General features: G+C 35.5%; 1 protein-coding gene across 1 annotated transcript in view; it reads left to right on the top strand.

Annotated features, from left to right (window-relative positions):
• LOC101893958 (uncharacterized) overlaps nucleotides 1-22,132 on the top strand; it is a 262,614-nt gene that overhangs the window by 89,286 nt on the left and 151,196 nt on the right. Inside the window, exon 3 of the mRNA XM_020036679.2 lies at nucleotides 7,711-9,107. Within this exon, the coding sequence (XP_019892238.1) occupies nucleotides 9,073-9,107 (35 nt within the window). The 5' untranslated portion in view covers nucleotides 7,711-9,072. The remainder of the gene's footprint in view (nucleotides 1-7,710; nucleotides 9,108-22,132) is intronic.

Here is a 22,132-nt window from a genome sequence, read left to right as displayed (position 1 = left end):
GTTAAGTTTATATAGACGACTTCCTCTACTTTTTCAGGAAATTTCTATAAGTGAGGAATCGGATGATCTTCTCGATAGAGTCGTCTCTACGTATATGGAGACTTGTCTTAATAGAACATTTTGCTGGAGTTCTTCTCTTTATGGTTGAACTTCTTGAGGAATTCTCTCTTAAGAAAATAAATATCTTTCTGGAACTCTCCTCAATACAGATTCATTAGATCTGCTCGACAGATTTTTCGAGGCCTTCCTTCCACATCTACAATACCTTTTGAACGTCCTCTTAACATAGAAGACCTTAGTATGGATGGGACATTTTGGAAGTCTTCTTTGCAGAGCGGATCTTCTGAAGTCTGCACAGAAGACCTTCTTAGGGTTTTTGACGTTCTTGTATAAAATCATCTCAAGGTCTTCCTTTGCTGGAGGTCTTTTCCTCATTGCTGATTTTTTTTGCGATTTTTGTCTTTGGGAGTCGAAAAAAATGAATGAATCAAGGAGCCCTAAAAGTTCCTGACAAATCACGATCCTGAATGTCCTCTACAAAATGCCCGATTGTTGGCCCCTTTCCTTTTTTCTTGAGTTCTCATAGCTACCAATATCGGCATCCCTGAAAGTCTCAAGAGATAACCTCTTCTGATCTTTGAATCCCTATCAAGGGATGGAGAAGCCTCAAAAGTGCTTGAAAATTCCTTTGAAATATCCATGACTTTCAAAGTCTTTTTGAAAAATGACCGACCATTGGCCTCTTTCTATTTTTTTCATAAGTTCCCACAAATTTCAATTTTGTGCCTTCCATTGTGCGTCACCCTATTTACCTCCATTCATTTATGGCTTTTCTCTCATTTTCAACAACAACACCAAGACAACATCAGCAGTGGCATCAACATCGACATCAGCACCAATTCGGACAACATTTCCCGCATGTAATGTCAGCATAAAAATTGCATCTACAAGTTTTTTGATGTTTTTTGTTGTTGTTGCTGTTGTTTTTTCTCTCAATTCGATTAATCGCAAAGGCTTGTTGTTAGCCATTCACACAGACACCAAACACTGTCGATGACTAGATGGATGGATGGATGACTGGCTGGCTGGTTGGCTAGAGTGCTGGCTATTGCAGCGATAGATAAGTGGAAAGGCAGATGCATGAAAAGCTGGCAGTGGGGAGACAAAGACATTTTCTTGTTGAGTGACAGGCCAAGCTGGCAGGCAGGTTGGCTTGACTATTTTGAGGCTAGTTAGGTGACCAGGGAATTATGTCTAATGCAAAAAATAACACTCATTCGGTGATGGAAACGGCAGCATCAGGCGGACATCAGTCACCAACCAAACAGCCGAACATCCAACCGACCATCCGTCGATGGCCGTCTCTCCGGACGTCAACAGCAAAGCCAGAAACATTTTGCAAATTAGTTATTGATGATAATTGTGGCATGTCATGGTGACCGGCCATCATCTAGGTGATCGCTTAGCTCAATGGAGCTGGCTGGATGGATGAATATATGGTTGGATGCATGTCCCCCTCCCAGCTTACCCCTCACCCAACCCTCTTTGCTTTTACATATTTATGATTATGGTGCAAGACCATGTCTCCATGGTGCTGGCCACAGGGTAGCGGAATATGAGCATGTGTGGTGCAGCTTGTTTGGCAAATTTATTGTGCATTCAAGTCGTACGCTCCGCGTTGCATGTACAAGACGGACAAGTGGCCGGACAGACGTATTGCATACAGTAGAAAGTATTTGTAGAACCTCGGGGCCATAACTCCTATTACGTGCTTTAGAAGCAAGTGTTTAATGGCTTTTAACTCACCAACACTCCGACACTGGCCCGAACAATGGAAAAAGTGAACAATCATGATTCGATGGTGAATTGTAATCTCTTCTTGTGTGAAATTTAATAATGAAAGAGAAACAACGACAGCAAATGGAAAACAAAAACAGGTCAACATGGCCAGTATTCACACCTAGTCGAGGCAGGCAGGCCGGCCGGCTAGGTCATTTTGAAACTTATTAGTTATTCCAACTATATCGTGCAGATTCAAATCACCCAAGTTATTGTTGTTGTTTTTATTTTCCACTTGGCCGGACAATGAAAAATGTTCTGACAAAAGGTTCTGCGGTAACTGTGATTCTCGGCCAAACATTTCTGGCGATAAGAAATAAATGGCCGAGAGTAAAAAAAAAATCAAATTTATGACACCTCCCCCCATCACAAAGCGTTTAGAGCCATTATTAAGGGAGGGAGGAAGGGAGGGAGGGGGGTTCGGGTGAAGGCAAGGTGTTAATTTTATGATATGATCTACCAAGTGGAGCCTATAAAATAGACCGACTGGCTCTCCATTGAACCATTAATGTGTTCAAATATCATAAATTACATCTAAACAATTAAATTCAAAATAGTGGAGAAAAAAAGGAGGAGAGGAGGGGGAGGGCTATTTGACTTTTGAAAGGGTTTTGCGTAAATATTTATATGTCCGAACATGTGTAGTCATAAATCTCAATGCGAGTGTGACTAATAAAACGTTTTACTGTGATTTTTTTAGATTTGTTAACTATTTTATGGCGTACAACTCCATCAAGGGGGCGAGGAGAGGAGAGAGAGGAATCATTACTGTTAGGCCTAACCATATTTTATGTGTAAAAACTCTTTAATACTTGGAAGGTCACGGAGGTAAGGTACCTAAAACGTGACCTGGGATCAATGAGGCAATAAACAGATCAATGAATATTATCCGAGGAGAATTCAAGGGGACTTCATAGAAAATTTGAAGATTTTTTGAACCTGTCTTCATAAAACGGAGACCATTGAAGGAAATTCCAATGGTCTACGGGTTATGAAAGCAAGTTCGAATTATCTTCTACTTTTTATAAGAAGACCTCTTAAATTTTTATTTATTCAATGGAATTTTTTTTTGTCTTATTGGCTCCAAGTCACGTTTTTAGCATCTCATCCCCGGCTCGGGCTTTCTTAAATTCCTATTACCCTACCAAGACCTTCTTTTTCCAAAGAAGAACATTAATATTTTAATAGATATTTTCTATAGACAGGAGACCACTGACAACTGTTAGAGTATGTTAAACCAATAAGTTCTTCTGTTGCTAACCTCGGAATTCGTCAATGGCACTGTCGTGGCTCATAAAATATAGGAGGCCTCAGAAATTTCTGTAAGAGAAACCCCCACTTAGGTCATCTACGAAAAATGAAACATAGCTGCTCTATAGAAAAAGAAGTGCTACAGACAAATTTCTTAGAAGCTAGGCAGGCACTGGAGACATCTCACTTGTATAGAAATATGATCAGTGATTTCTTCCATAAATTGAAGTCTACAAAGGTTATCTGTAGTTAGAACAAGTAAAAAAGCAGCCAAGTTCGGCCGGACCGAACAATGCCCTTCTCCATTTGGAAGGGACTTGAAAATTTCAAAAAAATCCGTCAAAAAATACCATCTAAATGAAAAGAGTTAAGTGGGACCTATACGAAGACGTGGACCTGCATAGACGATTTTCTGTCATAGTTTGGAATACTAATTGCGAACTTCAAATACGAAACTAAAAAAAAAATCCGTTGAATAATATAGCCCCCATAAAATGATATCTCGTAATATTCGGTATTTTTAAGATTTTCAATTACCGAATATTAGGAGGTATCGTTATATGGGGTCCATACGATTTCGTCGACCTGCATAGACAATTTTCTGTCACAGGTTGAAGTATCCATAACGAACTTCAAATACGAAGTTTGAAACAATTCCGCAAAATAATGTCGCTAAAATCATCAAAAATCCGAATATCGGGAGGTATCGTTTTATGGGGGCTATACGAAGACGAGGACCTGTATAAGTATTTTTTTGTCATAGATTGTAGTACACATTAACACCTTCCAATATGGAATTTGAAACAATTCCTTGCCACATCGGTCTGGTTCATTATTAATTATTAATTTTGATTGAAGACCCCTGGAGCCCTCAACAGAAATAATACCAGCGGGGACTTCTTTAGAGAAAATAACACTGGAGGCTTTTATAGGGGGAAGATCTCTTAGGCATTTAATATTTGAAAACCCCTCGTAATCTTCGAGACCCTTTAAGAATTGATGTTCACTACCATCTTTCATGGAGAGATGACCCCCAACTATGGATCAAATGCCGCTGAGGTCTCCTATAGTAGAGTTGCGGATTTTTGCAGAATGAAGTTCAATGAGGTTTTCTTTCGATAGGAAACCACTGAGGACCTATGTAGACCAACGATTTCTAAGTTATTTTAAGGTATTCTGTAGATGGAACACTACTAAGTTGACCCGTAGTTAAAGTAACAGTAAGATCTTCTATCATATGAGAAAAAATCTATTTACAGGTAGGATATCACTGGTGACCACAATGGTATAAGCAGAAATAATGACGTATACTGGATAGGGGCAGAGCCGCTCCGTTTTTTTTTTTTTTTTTTTTGATAATTTTTGACCTTTTTGGCCCAAAAAAGTTTCCCTTGAAAATCCGCGATTTAAGAGACCAAGACAGTTGCCTTTGAAAACTTACAAAATCCACGGCTACGGATCTGCAAGTCTTCTAGAAATACGTGAATGTTGTGTGAATGTTGTGTTGTGTCCTTCTGTAAAATTTCATCGAAATTCCAACTGTTTGTGGGAAAGTCCGTCCTTTCCATCATTCGAAACATTCCAAACGTTCCTGTGGAAACCCTTCCAAATGGAGAGTCCCTTACCCCGAAATTTCTCTCTGCTCTCTAGTTTATACCTTCTTTAAAATCCTTTCGAAAATCTCCAACTGTTCGTGAAGATCTTAATTGAAAATCTCCGATTCCACCGATCACCCGTGAGTATTATTCGAAACTCGGCAGAAGTTTCTCCGAAAACCCCTAAAAAATGAGAAACCCTTACATTGAAATTTTCTCTCCGCTCTCTTGGTCTTGCTGTTTGTCAAAAGTCCTTTGAAAATCTCCAACTGTAAGTGTGAAAGTCAGTTTAAAGTCCTTTATATCTCTGTCCTCATCCCAGTAAAAATCATTCAAAACTCTGCAAACATTCCTCTGAAAGTCCTTAAGAAATGAGATACTCTTCCCCCGAAAATTCCTTGATAAGAAAGCCTTTAAAAATTGTAAAGAAAAATCCAGATCTTTAAGAACATGATGAATCACATTTTTAAAATCTGCTAATATATTTGCCCTTGAAGTTTTTCAAAAAGATTCTTCTGAAATTTTGAAATTCCATTATTGTTGGTTTTGAAAAAAAAAAAACTGATCAAACCGCTATTACTCCTCTCAAAGTTCTTTAAAACTTCCAAAAATCGGAATGTCCTTGAAATAATATTTTCAAAAAACGAATAGTTGTTTCGATAAATCCTTCAAATATCTATGTCAAAGGGCATTATTCTTTGCGTATCGAAATTTTGTAAAGGTATAGGATATGGCAATTTGAAGGGCCTTGAAGGAGTTTCGCTTATATCAGATATGAAGTCCTGTATTTTTTGTATAATTGTCAGACCTAAAAACTTTAGGAAAATTCTTCAGGAAACATTTTTCCAATGCCTAGCCAAATCCTGAATTATTTATACCATTTTATTCAAAATCCACCTGTGTAAAGATTTACAGATTTTCTATCAGAAGAGAACAAATATTTTAATGGCACGGACCTTTTTAAAAATTAGCTATACATTTTCTCAGAAAAAAAAATCCTCTTATCTTCTTTAGATCTTTAAACCCTAGAACACTATGTGTTGGGGGTATTATAAGTTAGGCTAGGCCAAAAATTATGTAACATCTCGAAATAATGGTTTTCGACATAGAAAACTATATATATGGATCTTCCTATCCTATTTCCATGTTAATTTGTAATCACGCTACAGGATTCCCAATGAAATTGAAATTGAAAATGGAGGTGGGGATAGAGTCAGAATAGAACCCTATTGTTTTTGGAGATGATCGCACACCATTTATGATTTGAAATGGACCAAAAAATTAAAATTTTCTGATTTCGCAGCCGCTCTACAGGTCTCAATTAAAAATCAATCGACACGGAATTTTTCATGAGAAGAGAGTTAAGTACTGGGAAGAAGTCTAGCATTTTAGATGACCATTGGATTAGATTTAGCTGTAAAATGGACCACAAAATGAAATTGTTTTGAATACCTTACAACACTACAGATTGCGTAAACATTGGGCAAATGCCCCCGGTAAAAAAGGGCTAAGGGTAGATCTCTATGACATCGTATCAAAAACGAAATCTTCCAAAATGGATTTGGACATAAGGGCCTTTCAACATATTGTAGTGTTGTAGGTTAACACATGATCGGCCCCGCACCACCACAGCCTTTGCTTACTTTTTTATAAATGATTTTTGGATTTTTTCTATAAAGATTTTTTAAAAGACCTATTTATATTCCCTAGGAAAAATTTTCAAATAATGTAGTATTTTCAATTAAATAACCTCCTCCCCCCACACACACATACACGCCACTTTTCGATATATTTCTAAATTTAATTATCCCAATCAATGGCAATTTGTTTGTCAACACTTACTAATTTATCAAAAAAAAAAAAAAAAAATCATAAAAATCAGTTTGTTTCCAAATTTCAATATTTAAATCCTTATTTGGTTTTAATTCCCAGAATATTCCCATATCTCCTACTCGACACAAAAAATTCCCACAATTTCGTAATTGAGGCACCCAAAAAAAAAAAATGTGTGTGAAACCATTATTCAATCACCACCCCATTTCGTTTATGGGCCAACTGAAATAAAAATCCACAATAAATTCTTAAGAAATTTAAATCGCATTAAAAAAAAAAACAATTAAAAAAATATTAAGTTCGGCCGGGCCGAACTTTTAATACCCTCCTAAGGGTAATGGAAACACTAGAACCAATTATGACCCACAAATACCAATTTTTAGACATATTCGTGGGAAATTTGGCAACAATCATCAAAATACCGAATATCGGGAGGTACCGCTATATAGGGCTATAAAAAAGCGTGGAGGTTATATGGAGGCTATACCAAAGTGTGGACCTATACATACAATGTTTCGGCGCTCGAACTAGGACCCATTAAGACCTACAAATACCAATTTTCAGACAAATCCGTGAAAAAATGTGGTAAAAATCATCAAAATATCGAATATCGAGAGGTACCTTTATATGGGGGCTATACCAAAACGTGGACCTATACATGCAATGTTTTGCCACACGCACAGGGACCCGTTATGACCTACAAATACCAATTTTCAGAAAATTCCATGAAAAAATGTGGCATAAATCATCAAAATACCGAATATCGGGAGGTACCGTTATATGGAGACTATACCAAAACGTGGACCGATATATCTCATTTTCAATACCAACCATCCTAGACACAATAAAAATTATTCTGCTAAATTTTGACGCTCTACGTCAAATAATGTGGCCTGTATCGTGATTTCAACAGACAGACGGACGGAGAGATAGACAGACGGACAGACAGACAGACAGACAGACGGACGGACATCGTTAAATCGTCTTCGAGTTTTATGCTGATTATGAATATATATACATTATAGGGTCTACGACGAATATTTAGGGATGTTACAAACGGAATGACAAAGTTAATATATCCTCCTTTCCAAGGTGGAGGGTATAAAAATATTCATAATTTGTTGTTGCTGTTGTTGAGATTGGGATTCTTAATAATTTTTCATTTTTCTTCTGTTTTACATTTCATTCACAGATTTCTGTGATTTGCCGAAGACACATATGGAGGCAGTCAAGCCGGCAACCTACCCCAAATCGAAACGCGCTGAGAGAGGCCACATCTGATGCTACTGAGGCTGCCCTGAGGGTATAACACTTTCGGGAAAGGCATTTAACACCATTGCATTTGTCATCGAGAATATCAGCCACAGCAATAAAAACAACGACAACAACAAAAGCAAATTCTGTCAACCATCAGATTTCTAATAAATCATTTAAAAGCGGTGGCGTTTTTGTTGGGCTTTCTTAACGCCATCATCACCATCACCAGCGCCGCCAGAACTGCGCAGCAGATTTTTTGATTGAAATTTGTAAAGAAAAAAAAAAAAATTTAAACTATTAAAGCAGAATGCTTTGCATGATTTATTGAGTCAAGGAGCCCCCAATGGACTATAGAAAATAAAAGCAACAACAACAGTCATAAAAGCTTTGTATATGGACTTCGGAAGAAAAAAAAATTCTTATGAAAGCAAAAAATATGAAAAATTAAGCAACAAAAAGCAATAATAATTCTAGATTGTGAACAAATGAAGAACTAAGTGCCTGGAAATTTAATTCTATAACAGATGAAAAGAGAGAAAAACATAAAAAAGAAAAAAACTTATGAAAAACTCAAATCAAATAAAGAAAATCATAACTTTTTCTCCCCTACACCCCAACACCCCCCCGACACTTGTTTAGAAAGTTATGCCGCACATAATGGCCATAAATAGATTTTAAAGAAGCCACGCTTGCCAAAAAAAAGAGAGAAAACATAAAAAACACTAAAAGCCAAAATATTCTCAACAATACCCGAAGGATTTTCGCAGTCTCTTAATTTTGTCCATTTTGCAGCTACTCTCAAAAAAAAATGTGGCCATTGTTAAATTGCCAACCAGCAAAAGGCCACAAAAGTTTACAACAAACACCCCATTATCGGAAATTCACTTTAAAGCTCTAAAAAACTGAGAGAGAGAAGGACAACGAGAACAAAAAGGACAATTTGACAAATCAAGTCAGAAAGGTTCGGAATCCACCTTCCTCCTCCACAAGAACACTAAAATACCACATTTCGGCTTACGGCCCATTTTTAAGTTAACGAAAAAATAACCAAAACAAAACTTTCGCCCAAGTTTCCGGTGTCATCGACATCATTGACAACACTCAGCTCCGCCCGACTCCACCTCAACCCAACCCACATTGACCCATTGAAATTTGTGACAATAATAAACCAGCTAGCCAAGCAGTTATTGGGAGCAACCTGAATATTAAGGACATCAACACTGCCAGCAAAACATCTGCAGCAGCAACAACAAATAGTAATACTACTACAACACCAACAACAACAACAACTCGAATAATGTTGGCCGGCATAAGAAAACGCTTAGCACGCAAGTAAGTACTACCAAGTTCTGTTTTTTTTTTTGTATTCCTCCACTCACTTTTGTCTTTCTGTGACTATCTAAAGAATTCATGGAAGTATTTAGGAAAGAGGGCACAGAGAGGGAGGAAGAGGGGAGAGAGGGAGAAAAGGAAATTGTTTTTTTTTTCTATACAGTGCTATTTTTATTTTTGGGGAGTTGGGTCAAAGGACATTGTTATTTACATACCGACATTTTTGGAAAGGTAAAGGATATGGGATTTTTTCAGGGCCTGCGATGAAGGGGGCCTTTGGAAGGATTATCAAAGTTCCTGAAGGATATTTTTTTCAATTGGAGCATTGATATTTAAAAAATCAAAAATTATATTGAGAAGCTCGATGACTAACAGAGTCTAAGGACTTATTTGTATTTTAAGGAGTATTTAGGTCGGAACTCTCAGATTTTTGGTGTTATGTTAGCCCGATTATTGGAAACTGAATTCTTTCAGGAAATTTTGTCTTTTCGTTGGCAATTTTTTCCAAAATATATTTTACAAGGACTATCGGAGTCCTGAAGATTCTTTGGACAATTTTGTCAGGGATTTTGGGGCAATTGACCTATTTGGGGATAATTTTGTCATGGATTTTGGGCCAATTGACCTATTTGGCGATAATTTTACCAAGGATATTTTGGAAAGAGAAGAGGGTGTTATTTTCCGATGTGGACAGTTGGTTCAAAGGACATTGTTATTTACCGAAATTTTTGGAAATTTAAAGGATATAGGATTATCACAGTTCCTGAAGGACAATTCTTTTTCAATTGGAACACTGTTAGTTTAAACATCAAGAATTACATTTTAAAACTTGATGACTACCAGCGTCTTAGGATTTTGTTTGTATTTTAAGGAGTATATAGATCGGAAGTCCCTGATTTTCTGCTGTTCTATTATCCTGATTATTAGGAACTGAAAACTCTGTGGAAATTTTATAAAAAAAAAATTTTATAAAAATAAGTTTTCCAAGGACTATCGGAGTCCTGAAAATTCTTTGGCCAATTTTATCATGGATTTTGGGCCTACTTAATTATTAGGGGATAACTTTACCAAGGATATTTTGGGATGAGAAGATAGTTTCTTTTTTTTTTTTGAGGTGGACAGATGGATCAAAGGACATTGTTATTTACATACCGAAATTTTTAGAAAAGTAAAAAAAGATGGAATTTTTAAGGGCCTACGATAAAAGGGGTCCTTTGAAAGGATTATCAAAGCTTTTGAAGGATGATTTTTTTTCTGAATTGGAAAAGTGTTAGTTTTTGACTATCAGAGACTAAGGATTTATTAATATTTTAAGGAGTATTTAGATAGGGAGTCCCTGATTTTCGGTGTTATAATATCCTAGCTATTGGGAACTAATAAAGTTCTGTCGAAGGCCTTCCAGAATCCTGAATTATTTTTGTATTTTTTTGATCTGTTTTCCAAGGACTTTCAGGGTTCTGAAAATTATTTTGGAAGGAGGAGCGATAGAAACGGAAGTGATTTTTTCTTCACAGAGCAGCGTTCGTTCTGGAAGTTGGGTGAAAGGACATAGGACATATCTAAATTTTCCAAATGTAAAGGATATGGAATGTTTGGGCGCCTGTGATTAAGGGAACCTTTTTAAGGATTATCCCAGATGTTAAAGTTGTTTTTAATCCCATTTTTATACTCTCAGCCATTTAGCTGCAGAGGGTATATACAATTTGATACGGTTAAAACTTGCCTCATCGAAATAACAATTTTAAACCCTGGGTCTCTTTGCATCAAATCCGTTTCAGTACATTTGGAGTTGATCTAGCCATGTCCGTCCGTCCGTCCGTCTGCCTGTCTATCTGGTACGCACGATAACTTTCGAAGGGAGTATTCGATTTCACCCAAGTATTCGATTTCACCCAAGCATGGGTGAAAGATGGGCAATATCTGTCCACTCATTCTGGTATCTCCCCCACAAAAGGACAAGATTTTTCGCAGAAAATAATTGACCGCAAAAAAAACACGAGCGGATCAAAAATCGCAATATTTGTATGAGTTCTAGGTCAGGTGCGAAAATTAACAATATCGGTCCACTACTTCCACACAAAGGGTCAAAGTTCGGAATAATTATAAGCAACCGATCCTCTCCAAATTTCGCACACGACAATATTTCCATCAACACATAATCTAGCATGAAGATGAAATATATTAGGTCACTCCTTCTGGTACCTCCCCCCCCACCACCGCTCAAAATTTTGAATAACTATGAAGCTCATAAAACGCGAAATTAACATCCGATTATTTTTAAACTTGGTACATCCCCATATTTCTGCTTACACAAGACCTGCCGTGAAGATGGAAAACGTCGGTTCACTTCTTCTGGTACCTCCCCCATAAAGGGTCAACGTTTTGAATAACAAAAGTGATCATAAAATCCGAAATAAGCATTCGATTCTCTTCATACTTCACATATCCCAATATTTCTATTAACACAAGATCAGCTGTAAAGACGGAATATATCGGTCCTCTCCTTCTGGCACCTCCCACACAAAGGGTCAAAATGTTAAACATCCAGGAAGCTCATAAAATTAACATCCGATTCCATTCTGGATTCCGGACGAACATCGCAAAACGAAATAGAATTTTCTTCTTATCAAGAATATATATACTTTGTAAGGTCTTCGATGTTTATACGGAATGACAAATTTAATATGCCCTCCATACTATGGTGGAGGGTATAAAAATAGAATACTTCTGCCGACTATGCCTGCCCCTCACGCACATTTAAACCTTTTCTAGAAATTATCACTCATTTTTCAAAGACTTTTTCGAACTGAAATATCTGAAGACTTTTTTGTCCACAAAACCAAGGATTTTCAAAGACCAATAATTCATGCGGATTTTCAAAAGACTTTTTGGGAAAATATTACGGTATTTCGAGTGACTATTTATGAATTTTGATGTATTTTCATACAGTACAATCTACGGATTTAAGGTCTTCAGGTATGCCGTTTTGGCTTTCGAAGGTTGTTCAGATGACCTCTGTGGGAAGTCTTAACGAAAAAAGTTAGAGATCTTCGATTTTCTTCTGGTATTTGAATTTCGCAATGGATACTACAGCCTAAGACAGAAAAATGTTCCTGCATAGCACCCCCCCCCCCATAAAGCCCCCATACAACGCTAACTCCCTATATTCGGTATTTTCGTGATTTTAGCTTCATTATTCACCGGAATTTTTTTAAATTACGTATTTAGAGCTCGTTATGCAGGTCCAGATCTTCGAATAGGTCCCTATATTCGGTATTTTGACGAGTTTAGGTACAATACTCACCGAAATTGTTTGAAATGTCGTATTTTAAGTTCGTAATGGATGCTACAGCCTATGACAGAAACTTGTCTATGCTGGTCCAGGTCTTCGCACAGCTCCGATATAACGGTACCTCCCTATATACGATATTTTGATGATTTTAGCTACATTATTCACCGTTTATTTCAAGTTCCGAATTTGAATTTGGTAATGACTTATGACAAACAATGCTATATTCGGTATTTTTAAAATTATAACAGAATTTTTTAAGGATTTTATTTTCAAATTCGTTCCAAATGGTGGAGGGTATTCAAAGTTCGGCCCGGTCGAACTTACTTGTTTTTTAAGTATTTTTTTTTGTAAATCGTGAATTTTTCAAAGATTTTTGTGGCAAGTCCTGGATTTTTCGTATAAAATCCATGAAAACAGCGGACAATTCAGCGGACAGTATGAATCCTGGAAAGTAATCGGAAGTATATCATTGAACTTTTCAGAACAAAAATCCTGGGAAATATTTGGGCATTTTCAAGGACTTATAGGGTTGTAAACATTTCATGAACTTTTAGGGAAAAATGCTGGAGAACAGTCGTGTATTTCATGTTAAACTCAAAATGAAAATTTCATGAACTTTTCAGGGATTTTCCAGCTCTCAGTCTCATACCATTCAGAGAAATGTCCTGAATTGCAATGGAGGTTATCTTTCTATCGAAGACCCATAGAAGCACATCTAATTATAGAAGATCTGTAAAATATCTTCTATATATTCGACCTATTGAAGATCTTGGAGATTCTATGTATAGAAGATTGGCGGGCCATAAAAGAGTTGTCAAGACAAAGGACTTTAGGCCTTCTTTCATGGCCCTATCTATCCTTCCTAATACCAATGCAAACAAATTTCCCACATTCTCCCCCTCTAATATTGAGTTGCTCCAGCTGCTTCTTCTCATTCCCAAAAAAATTCAATTTCTCAGACGCAGATACATTTTGCCGTGTTTCGGCTGATTGTTGGAAATTGTCGTCAACGGCGGCATCATCACAGCCATTATGGATGGCAACCAAAAAACACAACTGCAAAGAAGATTTCATTAACTTTTACTCAGAGAACTCATAAAACCTCAACCAAGGGGTCAGTTAATAAAGACAGGACGGGAGGGGAGGGGGTTGGAGAGAATTCTTTGTGATGTGTACGGCAGTTTTGCATGGCAGGCTTAGAAGTTGCCAGGGGAGGGCGACAAATTCTTAGGCATCAAAACCAAAATGCCATGCTGGGCTGGACTAAATAAAGAAGGAAGTCAGAACAAACCGGAGATCTAATAAAATTTAATCACAAATTTGGTGTTTTATTTAATTAAAAAGAGAGAGAGAGAGAGAGAGAGAGAGAGAGAGAGAGAGAAAAAGAAGCAACGGTGGCAATAGATTTTGGATTTTTTTTTTATTTTTTCTCCTTTTTCTTTGGTTTTTTTTTTTTTTTTTTTTTTTTTTTGAAGGGGGATAGTAGATTTTTGTTCTAATTTTTGGGATTAGCTGGAAATTGAATTTTCCGCCTATTTTCCTTGGGAAATTTAATTTTATTTTAAACTCTAATTTATGTTAAAAGACCTGGCATGCTTTGTGGAGGATATTTACTTAATTAGAGGGGAGTATTTTTTTGAAATTATGTAATTTTTGACTTCTCGCTTCCTTCTAATTAAATCCAATTACCTAATTATCAACCTGCATTGCAACTAAATTACAGTTCATTAACTTTTGATGCAAGAGATGCTCAGACATTTAACAAAAAAAAAAACAAGTATTTGTTGAAGAGCTTTGTGTCAAAACTACCGCTCACTTGATGGGGCTTCTTTTGTAGAAACAAATAATTAATCAAAGTTATGCGTCAAAGCATCTTCAAAGATTAAGCAGCGACTGGACGGGCTGACTGACTGCCTGAGTGTTTTCAGCCAACAAGTTGTGTTACTATTTGAAGTGGTTTTTAATTCCGCAGTTAACAGAAAAAATAGCAAATTCTTTTTCAAAAGTCATGATTTACTGGCAGCGAAGCTTCCCCTTCGGGGGATGCTATTCTCTATGGCATGATTTTAAAGCTGTACTGCGTCACATAATTTTGTAGCTATTTTCGATCTTCCATGGCATTCAAAGAATGATTGAATGATTTTTTTCTTCAACACGGAGAGATAAAATATGCAAAGTATATTGACCTGCTGATAGGAGGCATGATTGATTTGTCTTCTATTGTATTTTCGTTCCACATCAAAAAAGGACAACCGTGTCTTCGTTGTTGGCTACGAACCTTTGCGGAAAATACATTTGCATGGGTACGTGTCTTAGATTTTTGTGATAAGCATGGAATTTTATTTTCTGGTCATTTGTAAAGAAGTTCGGCATACATTTGTTATATTGACACGCTCCCCATGGACTCGTGAGCAAATGGGACAGGCATTGTAAGGGATCTTAACGGTGAGATTTATTTATTGGAACAAAAATGTTTAGGTAACATAGACGGTACAGTGTTTTGCATATATAGGGCAAAAAATCGCAAAAAAATGGGCAGAACAAAAATAGCCCGCTACATTGCCAGGCAAAAAACCAGCTTAAAATTTTAAATTTCTTTCAAACACTTCTAGTTAGGCCTTTTTATACCCTCCCACATAGTGTGGAGGGCATATTAAGTTTGTCATTCCGTTTGTAAGACCTCGAAGTATACATTTTAGACCCCACAAAGTATATATATTCTTGACCAGCATAAAATTCTCCGTCGATTTAGCGATGTCCGTCCGTATACCCGTTGTGGAAATCACTCTAGCTTCCGAACGAAATGAAATAGGATGATAAAAATTTACTGTATATTATGTCGGCAGGATTTTTGGTATTGAAAATGGGCCCTGTAAGTCCACGTCTTCGTATAGCCCCCATATAGCGGTACTCCCTGATATTCGGTATTTTGATGATTTTAGCGACATTTTTCAGCGGAATTGTTTCAAATTTGGTATATAAAGTTCGCAATGGATACTACAGCCTACGACAGAAAATTGTCCACACCTTCGTATAGCCCCCATATAACGGCACCTTCGGATATTTGGTATTTTGATGATTTTAGCGACACTATTCAGCGGGATTGTTTCAAATTCGATAATTGAAGTTCGTAATGGACACCACAGCCTACGACTGAAAATTGTCTGTGCATGTCCTCGCCTTCGTATAGCCCCATATACCAGTACCTCCCTATTTTCGGTATTTTGATGATTTAAGCGACATTGTTCTCCGGAAATGTTTCAGATTTGGTATTTGAAGTTCGTAATGGATACAACAGCCTACAACAGAAAATTGTCTGTACATGTCTTCGTACAGCCCCCATATAATGGTACCAAATTCGTTTCAAATAGTGGATGGTGTTCAAAGTTCGGCCCGGCCGAACTTTACTTGTTAGTACTCAAATGTACAATTTGTTGAGTTGGATAACATTTTTTTTTCTATCAAAACTTCATCCATCCTGCTAAATTGTCCGATTTCCAAACTTTTATATATTATTCAAGGTTATGTTTTTTCGCAAAGGAATAATGAGAAAATATTTACCTTTTACATCAAAAAAGTCTTCAAAATCTTCTATTTTGAACTTTAACGAGGATGATATTAAAAAAAACCATTGCACAATGGGCCCACATCAAATTTTTCTGTTTGAAACTAATTCAAAGTCTCCATAAGTAAATACTTGGAAACAGCACTGACCTCAATATCAAATTTCAGGATTTCAGCTATATCCCTTCATCCGATACCAAATATAGTTGGATTTAGCACTTTTCGTAGAAATATAGTACGCATATGCAAAACCACCACCAGATCTCAACGCCGAATACCAGCTGAGACCTAAATATCAAATTTCAGGATTTCAATACCAAGTTTGGTACTATTTTGTACTTCTCGAACAATTTCAGTACATATTTCCAAAACAACCTCCATTTGACCATTTCAGATATTAACAAAGACCTTAAAATGAAATTTCAGGATCTCAGCCCTTTAATTTTCCCCATCATCAAATTTAGTACCATTTAGTACAATTCTAGTACACATTTCCGAAAACGCTTCCTTATCTCAATTCCATATACCAACCTAATACCATATACCATCAGATACCTTAATGTCAAATTTGAGGATGTCAGCTCCATCCCTTCACCCAATACTAAATTTAGTACCATTTAGTACTTTTCGTACAAATATAGGTCGCATATCCAAACCGCTGTCAAACCTCAAACATAGATACCATCGGTAATCTAAATATTAAATATTCGAATTTTATCTATATTCCTTCACCCAATACCCAATTTAGTACCACTTAGTACTTTTCGTAAAATTACAGGACTCATTTCTAATAAAAACCATCTCCATATCTCAATTATAGATACCAACAGGGATCTCAATTTGAAATCTGAGGATTTCAGTGCTATCCCTTCACTCAATACCAAATTTAGTACCATTTAACACTTTTCGTATAATTTTAGTACACTTTCCCGAGATCAACTCCATGTGTCCTAACTACACATGAACAGCGACCCTAATACCAAATTTCATATTTCATGCACTATCTGTTCATCAAGTTCAAAATTGTACCAAAAATATAGTACTATTTAGTACTCTTCGTGCACTTGTAGTACACATTTCCAAAACCACCTCCATATTTTAACCACAGACATCAACAGTGACATCTATATCAAATTTCACAATTTTATCTCTATCCCTTTACATGCCCAAATTAGTACCACTTGGTACTTTTTGAACAATTATAGTACACATTTCCAAAACCAGCTCCAAATCTTAATTCCAGATATCAAAAGATACCTCACTTTCAGTTTCAGAATTCCATTCCTATCCCTTCACACACTGCCATATTTAATACCATTTAGTACTTTTCGTACAGTTAAAGTACACATTCCTAAAACTACCTCCATATGTCCAGGCTACACATGAACAGCTACCCCAATACCAAATTTCAAATTTCACACACTTTCTGTTCACCCAATGCCAAATTGTACCATATATAGTACTATTTAGTACTTTTCGTGCACTTGTAGTACAAATCTCCAAGACGGCCTCTTTATCACAACCCTACCATCAACACCAATACAAAATTTCAGTTTCATCCGTCCACCCTAAACCAAACTGTTGCAAATCTAGTACCATTTAGTACAGTTTGCTCATTTAGTAAACATTTCCAAAACCATCTTCTTATATCAAACTTACTTTCCAAGTTTGATTCCTATGCCAAATTTCAAGTTTTTAACTCTATCCGTTCCCATAACACCAAATGGTACCATTTAAAAAGTTTAGTACCATTTTAGAACTTTTCGTAACCTTAAAGTTGGAATTTAGGGAAGCTCTTTGGTACAGTTATCCTGCACTCTGATACTCTTATATCAAATTTCTAGCTCATTCCGTTTGTGAAATACAAGGTACTAAAATTTTTGTACATTTTAGTACTTTTTTGTACCGTTTTCCATTTCGTACTATTTTCCAAACACCCAGCCTTATCAGACGCCATCACACCAAGACTGACCCTTGTTCAAAATTTCAAGGTTCTAGCTTCAAACATTTTGTCTGGGTATTGATTCTAATTCTAAGTCAATCACTCAGTCATTTCACTACTCTTTTTTTTTCTGTATAAATATGCCCCCCCCCCCCCCCCTCCCCTTCTCTTATTTCACCCACAAAAGTTCCAAAAATACATAAATCAGAAAATCAGACGAACAACAAAATTTCATTAAATGTGTGTTCAGAGTCCCGATTTCTTTCAAAAATAAATGTTGAAGATCTAAAACAAACTAATGATTATAATCAAATAACAAATTATAGCATACTTTTAGGCAATACGAAATAATAAACATGTTGCGTTTGAGAATGACTCACTATAATTCACAGCCACGTCTAATCGTTAGAATCCAATGAGCAAATAAAATTAACAAAATTGTTTTCTTCAATCAATACCCAATAAAAAATACAAATTTCTCTAATGCCTTCTACTAATTTTCCTCTGTGTATTATGCCCACAAAATCTGGCAACTCTCCTTATCTCTATTGATGTCAATACAAACGATCATAGGAAAAAAAGCTTTTCATTTATTTTGTTTAACGTAGCCGCGCTTTTTTTTTCACAGTTAAAGTTTATAATTTGTATTGTTATTTTCTTTTACATTAAAAGTTTATTTTTTTTTCATTTCTCACCAATCACACACTTAGCAGCCAATTTAAAGAGAGAGAGAGAAAAAAAGAAGAGAAAGATTGTGGTTTATTTTTACATTTTTATTGTATTTTATTAATTTTTGTGTTCATTTATTTGTGAGGAACTCACTTCATAACTCTTGGCTGTAAAGCAGGGGTGCTCAAAACCGTGTTCTAGAACATGAAGAGAAAAAAGAGATAATTTAAGAGAAAATTAAAATTCTGTTTTTCTTTATATTTTACTGTTCTATTTAATTGTTTTTAAACACGAATGTTTGCCAAAATAGTTTATAAAGCAAATGGATAAAAAATATTTGTATAAATAATGACTTAACACTGTTTTGTTCTTGATTTAAATAAGCAAAGAGAAATTCGACTGAAAACAGATATTTCTTCTTGAGCACCCCTGCTGTAAAGAGAAAATCAGTAGCCCCCCCAATAAAAGCTACACACAATAAAAACAGAAGCTGCTACTCTTCTTAACAGCAAGAAAATAATGAGACTCCGTTAGTGTCGCCGCAGCAGCATTGCCGCTGCTGCTGAGGGAGGTCTGCTGTAGATAAAGATAAAGCACAATTGCGACGTTTGTCGTTCGACAGTCGTTTGTCGTAAATTCATAAAAAGTATCAACGGGGGGACTACTTAAGACTTTTTCCAAATGAATGGAGATTGTTGTAAATGGTGATAAATGTTTAGGACCAGTAATTAATGTTGGGGAAATTTGTAAGGTAGCTTTATTTACTTAATTTTGAAAATTGATTTTATTTTTTAATTTATTATCCCCACAATGTGGATCAATGGTATTGAAATGGAAAATTTTTATTTGGTTACATAGATAATTTAGTTTGATTCTGGAAATGTTTAGGAGAAGGTAGCTTTTCTGTCAAGATATCATGGATAAAATATATAAATTACCACATATTTATATATACTATTCTGAATAGTGTATCTGGTATATCATCATCAAAAAAGTGTGGATATTGCATCTTGGTCAATTAGTGTAGATATTGTATCTACGATATCAAAGAAGCATAAATTCTGTATCGAGATATTCAAATCGTATAGATATTGTATCTACACCATCCAAGAATTATGGATATTGTATCTACGATTTTCAAGAAGCCGGAATATTGTATCTAAATATTTAAATAGTATAGATATTGTATCTACGTCATCCAAAAAGTATGGATATTGTATCCATGATATGCAAAAAGAGTAGTTTTTGTATCTATGCCATACAGGAGGTTTACATATTGGTATTATTGCTATTAAGAAAGTGTGGATATTGTGTCTATGCTATCCAGGAAGCGTGGATATTGTATCTATACCGATGATACTGTTTCCATGCTAAACAGGAACCGTGAATATTGTATCTATAGCCTAGATATTGTATCTATAGCCTAGATATTGTATCTATAGCGATGATATGCTATCCAAGAAGCGTGAATATTGTATCTATAATTTAGATATTGTATCTATGCTATCGAGGAAGCGTGGATATTGTATTGTTACGAATATAACTTTAGATTTAAGTTAATTTAGATGAATTCCGTTAATGTAAGAATTTGAATTGTAACGTAAATTTCTACTACGCAGTTTATTTGAATATCTTCACAACAACAACTACTGTATAGATTTTTCTACATCCTTCCATTTCCTCTTTCATTTTCTATTTTGTTGCTGACGTACAATTCTTGTTAAACGTCATCATTGATGATCGCTTAATTCCTCTTTCTTTGTTACCCTCTCGCCTGTGTATGTGTTGTTGTTATTGTTCACTCAATGTAAGTTTGTATGTGTTGTTGTTATTGTTCACTCAATGTAAGTTTGTATGTGCTCGTTGCATTGGTAGATTGTTAGTAATCTAGGCGTTACCAGATCGTCTAGAAACTTCTGTAGCGACAGGCGAGGCTCATATAAATAGGGGAAATGGAAAGGCAGTTAGTCAGTTGTGAATCAGATCGCGAATTGAAACCGTCGAGTAAAGTAAAGTGCAATAAAATCATTGTAATAATCGTAATCCGAAAGAACCCGCGTTTTATTTGGTACGAGCTGTATTGGGAAATAAAACAACGTCTACACGGGATTAAGTAAAATCCAAGAACGTAACAGTATCTATCACATGGATATTGTATCTACACTATCTAGGAAGCATGTATATTGTATCTATAACGTAGATATTGTATCTATGATATGCAGGAAACGAAAATATTGTATCTACGCTATCAAGAAAGCATATGTATTGTATCTATATTATCCAGGAAGCATGTATATTGTATTGATGTTATTGTATCTATGATGTCCATACATATCTTCATGTTTGGATAAAAGAAATACATTATCTGTAAGATTTAGGGCTTTAGATACATTAATCTTCATTACAGATAATGTATTTCTTTTATCAAAAGACAAAGATAAATACACTATCTTATCCAAAGGGTGCAGTTACTATCCAAATTACTTGGATAAAATGCAAATGCTAACCAAGTGATGGGGATATTGTATCTTTTTAATTAAATGACACGAAAAATGTCTCTATGTTTTCCAAATGTCTTACATAATTTATCAATGTGGATAATGTATCTTTCAAAATGTTACCAAAAAATGTATCTACGTTATCCAAATGTCTCGGATAAATTATCTATGTTTGTTAAATGGTTTGGATACAGCTTCAGTGGTACAAAATGTCTGGAATAATGCATCCACTGCACCTAACTGTCTCAGATAATGAATTTCTGTTTTCCAAATGACTTAGATGCATAAACTATGTTATCCGAAGTTCTCGGATATTCTCCAAATTAATTGGATAACGTATACATGATAGCCAAATGATGCGGATAATGTATCTTTCTTATCTAAATGACACAAAAATGTATATATACCATTCAAATGTTTTAGGACATTTATCTGTGTTATCTTCAATTATCTATGCTGGCTAAGTCTTATCCAAATATTGTGGATAATGTATCTTTCTTATCAAAATGTTACCAAAAATATATCTACGCTATCCAAATGTTTCGGATAAATTATCTATGTTATCTAAAGGGTTAAGATACAGCTTCAGTGGTACAAAATGTCGAAAATAATGTATCTATGATTTCGAAATAATACAGATAAAATATCTCTGCCACAAAAATGTTACTAATTATGTATCTATCTCAAATATCTAGCTCAAATATAGTATCTATGCTATCCGAATATTATGGACAATGTATTTATGTCATCTACATGATGCAGATAATGTATCTCTCATCCGAATGACTTAGATAAATAAACTATGTTATCCACAGGTCATGGTATTGTAGTCATGTAATCCACATTTTTCCGATATCGTGTAAATACTAACCAAATGATGCAGATTATTTATCTTTTTACCAAACCCACACGAAAAATATATCCAAATGTCTGGGATAATTTATCTATGTTATCTAAATGGTTTGAATACAGCTTCAGTGGCACAAAATACGGACAATGTTCTATTTTTATTTTCCAAATTATTTAAAATAATGTATAAATGCTACCAAATTATGCGGAT

Source organism: Musca domestica, unplaced genomic scaffold (genome assembly GCF_030504385.1).
Source record: "Musca domestica strain aabys unplaced genomic scaffold, Musca_domestica.polishedcontigs.V.1.1 8, whole genome shotgun sequence".
Classification (NCBI taxonomy): domain Eukaryota; kingdom Metazoa; phylum Arthropoda; class Insecta; order Diptera; family Muscidae; genus Musca; species Musca domestica.
The sequence above is the reverse complement of the archived record's forward strand: the minus strand, read 5'-3'. Positions and strand labels throughout refer to the sequence as shown.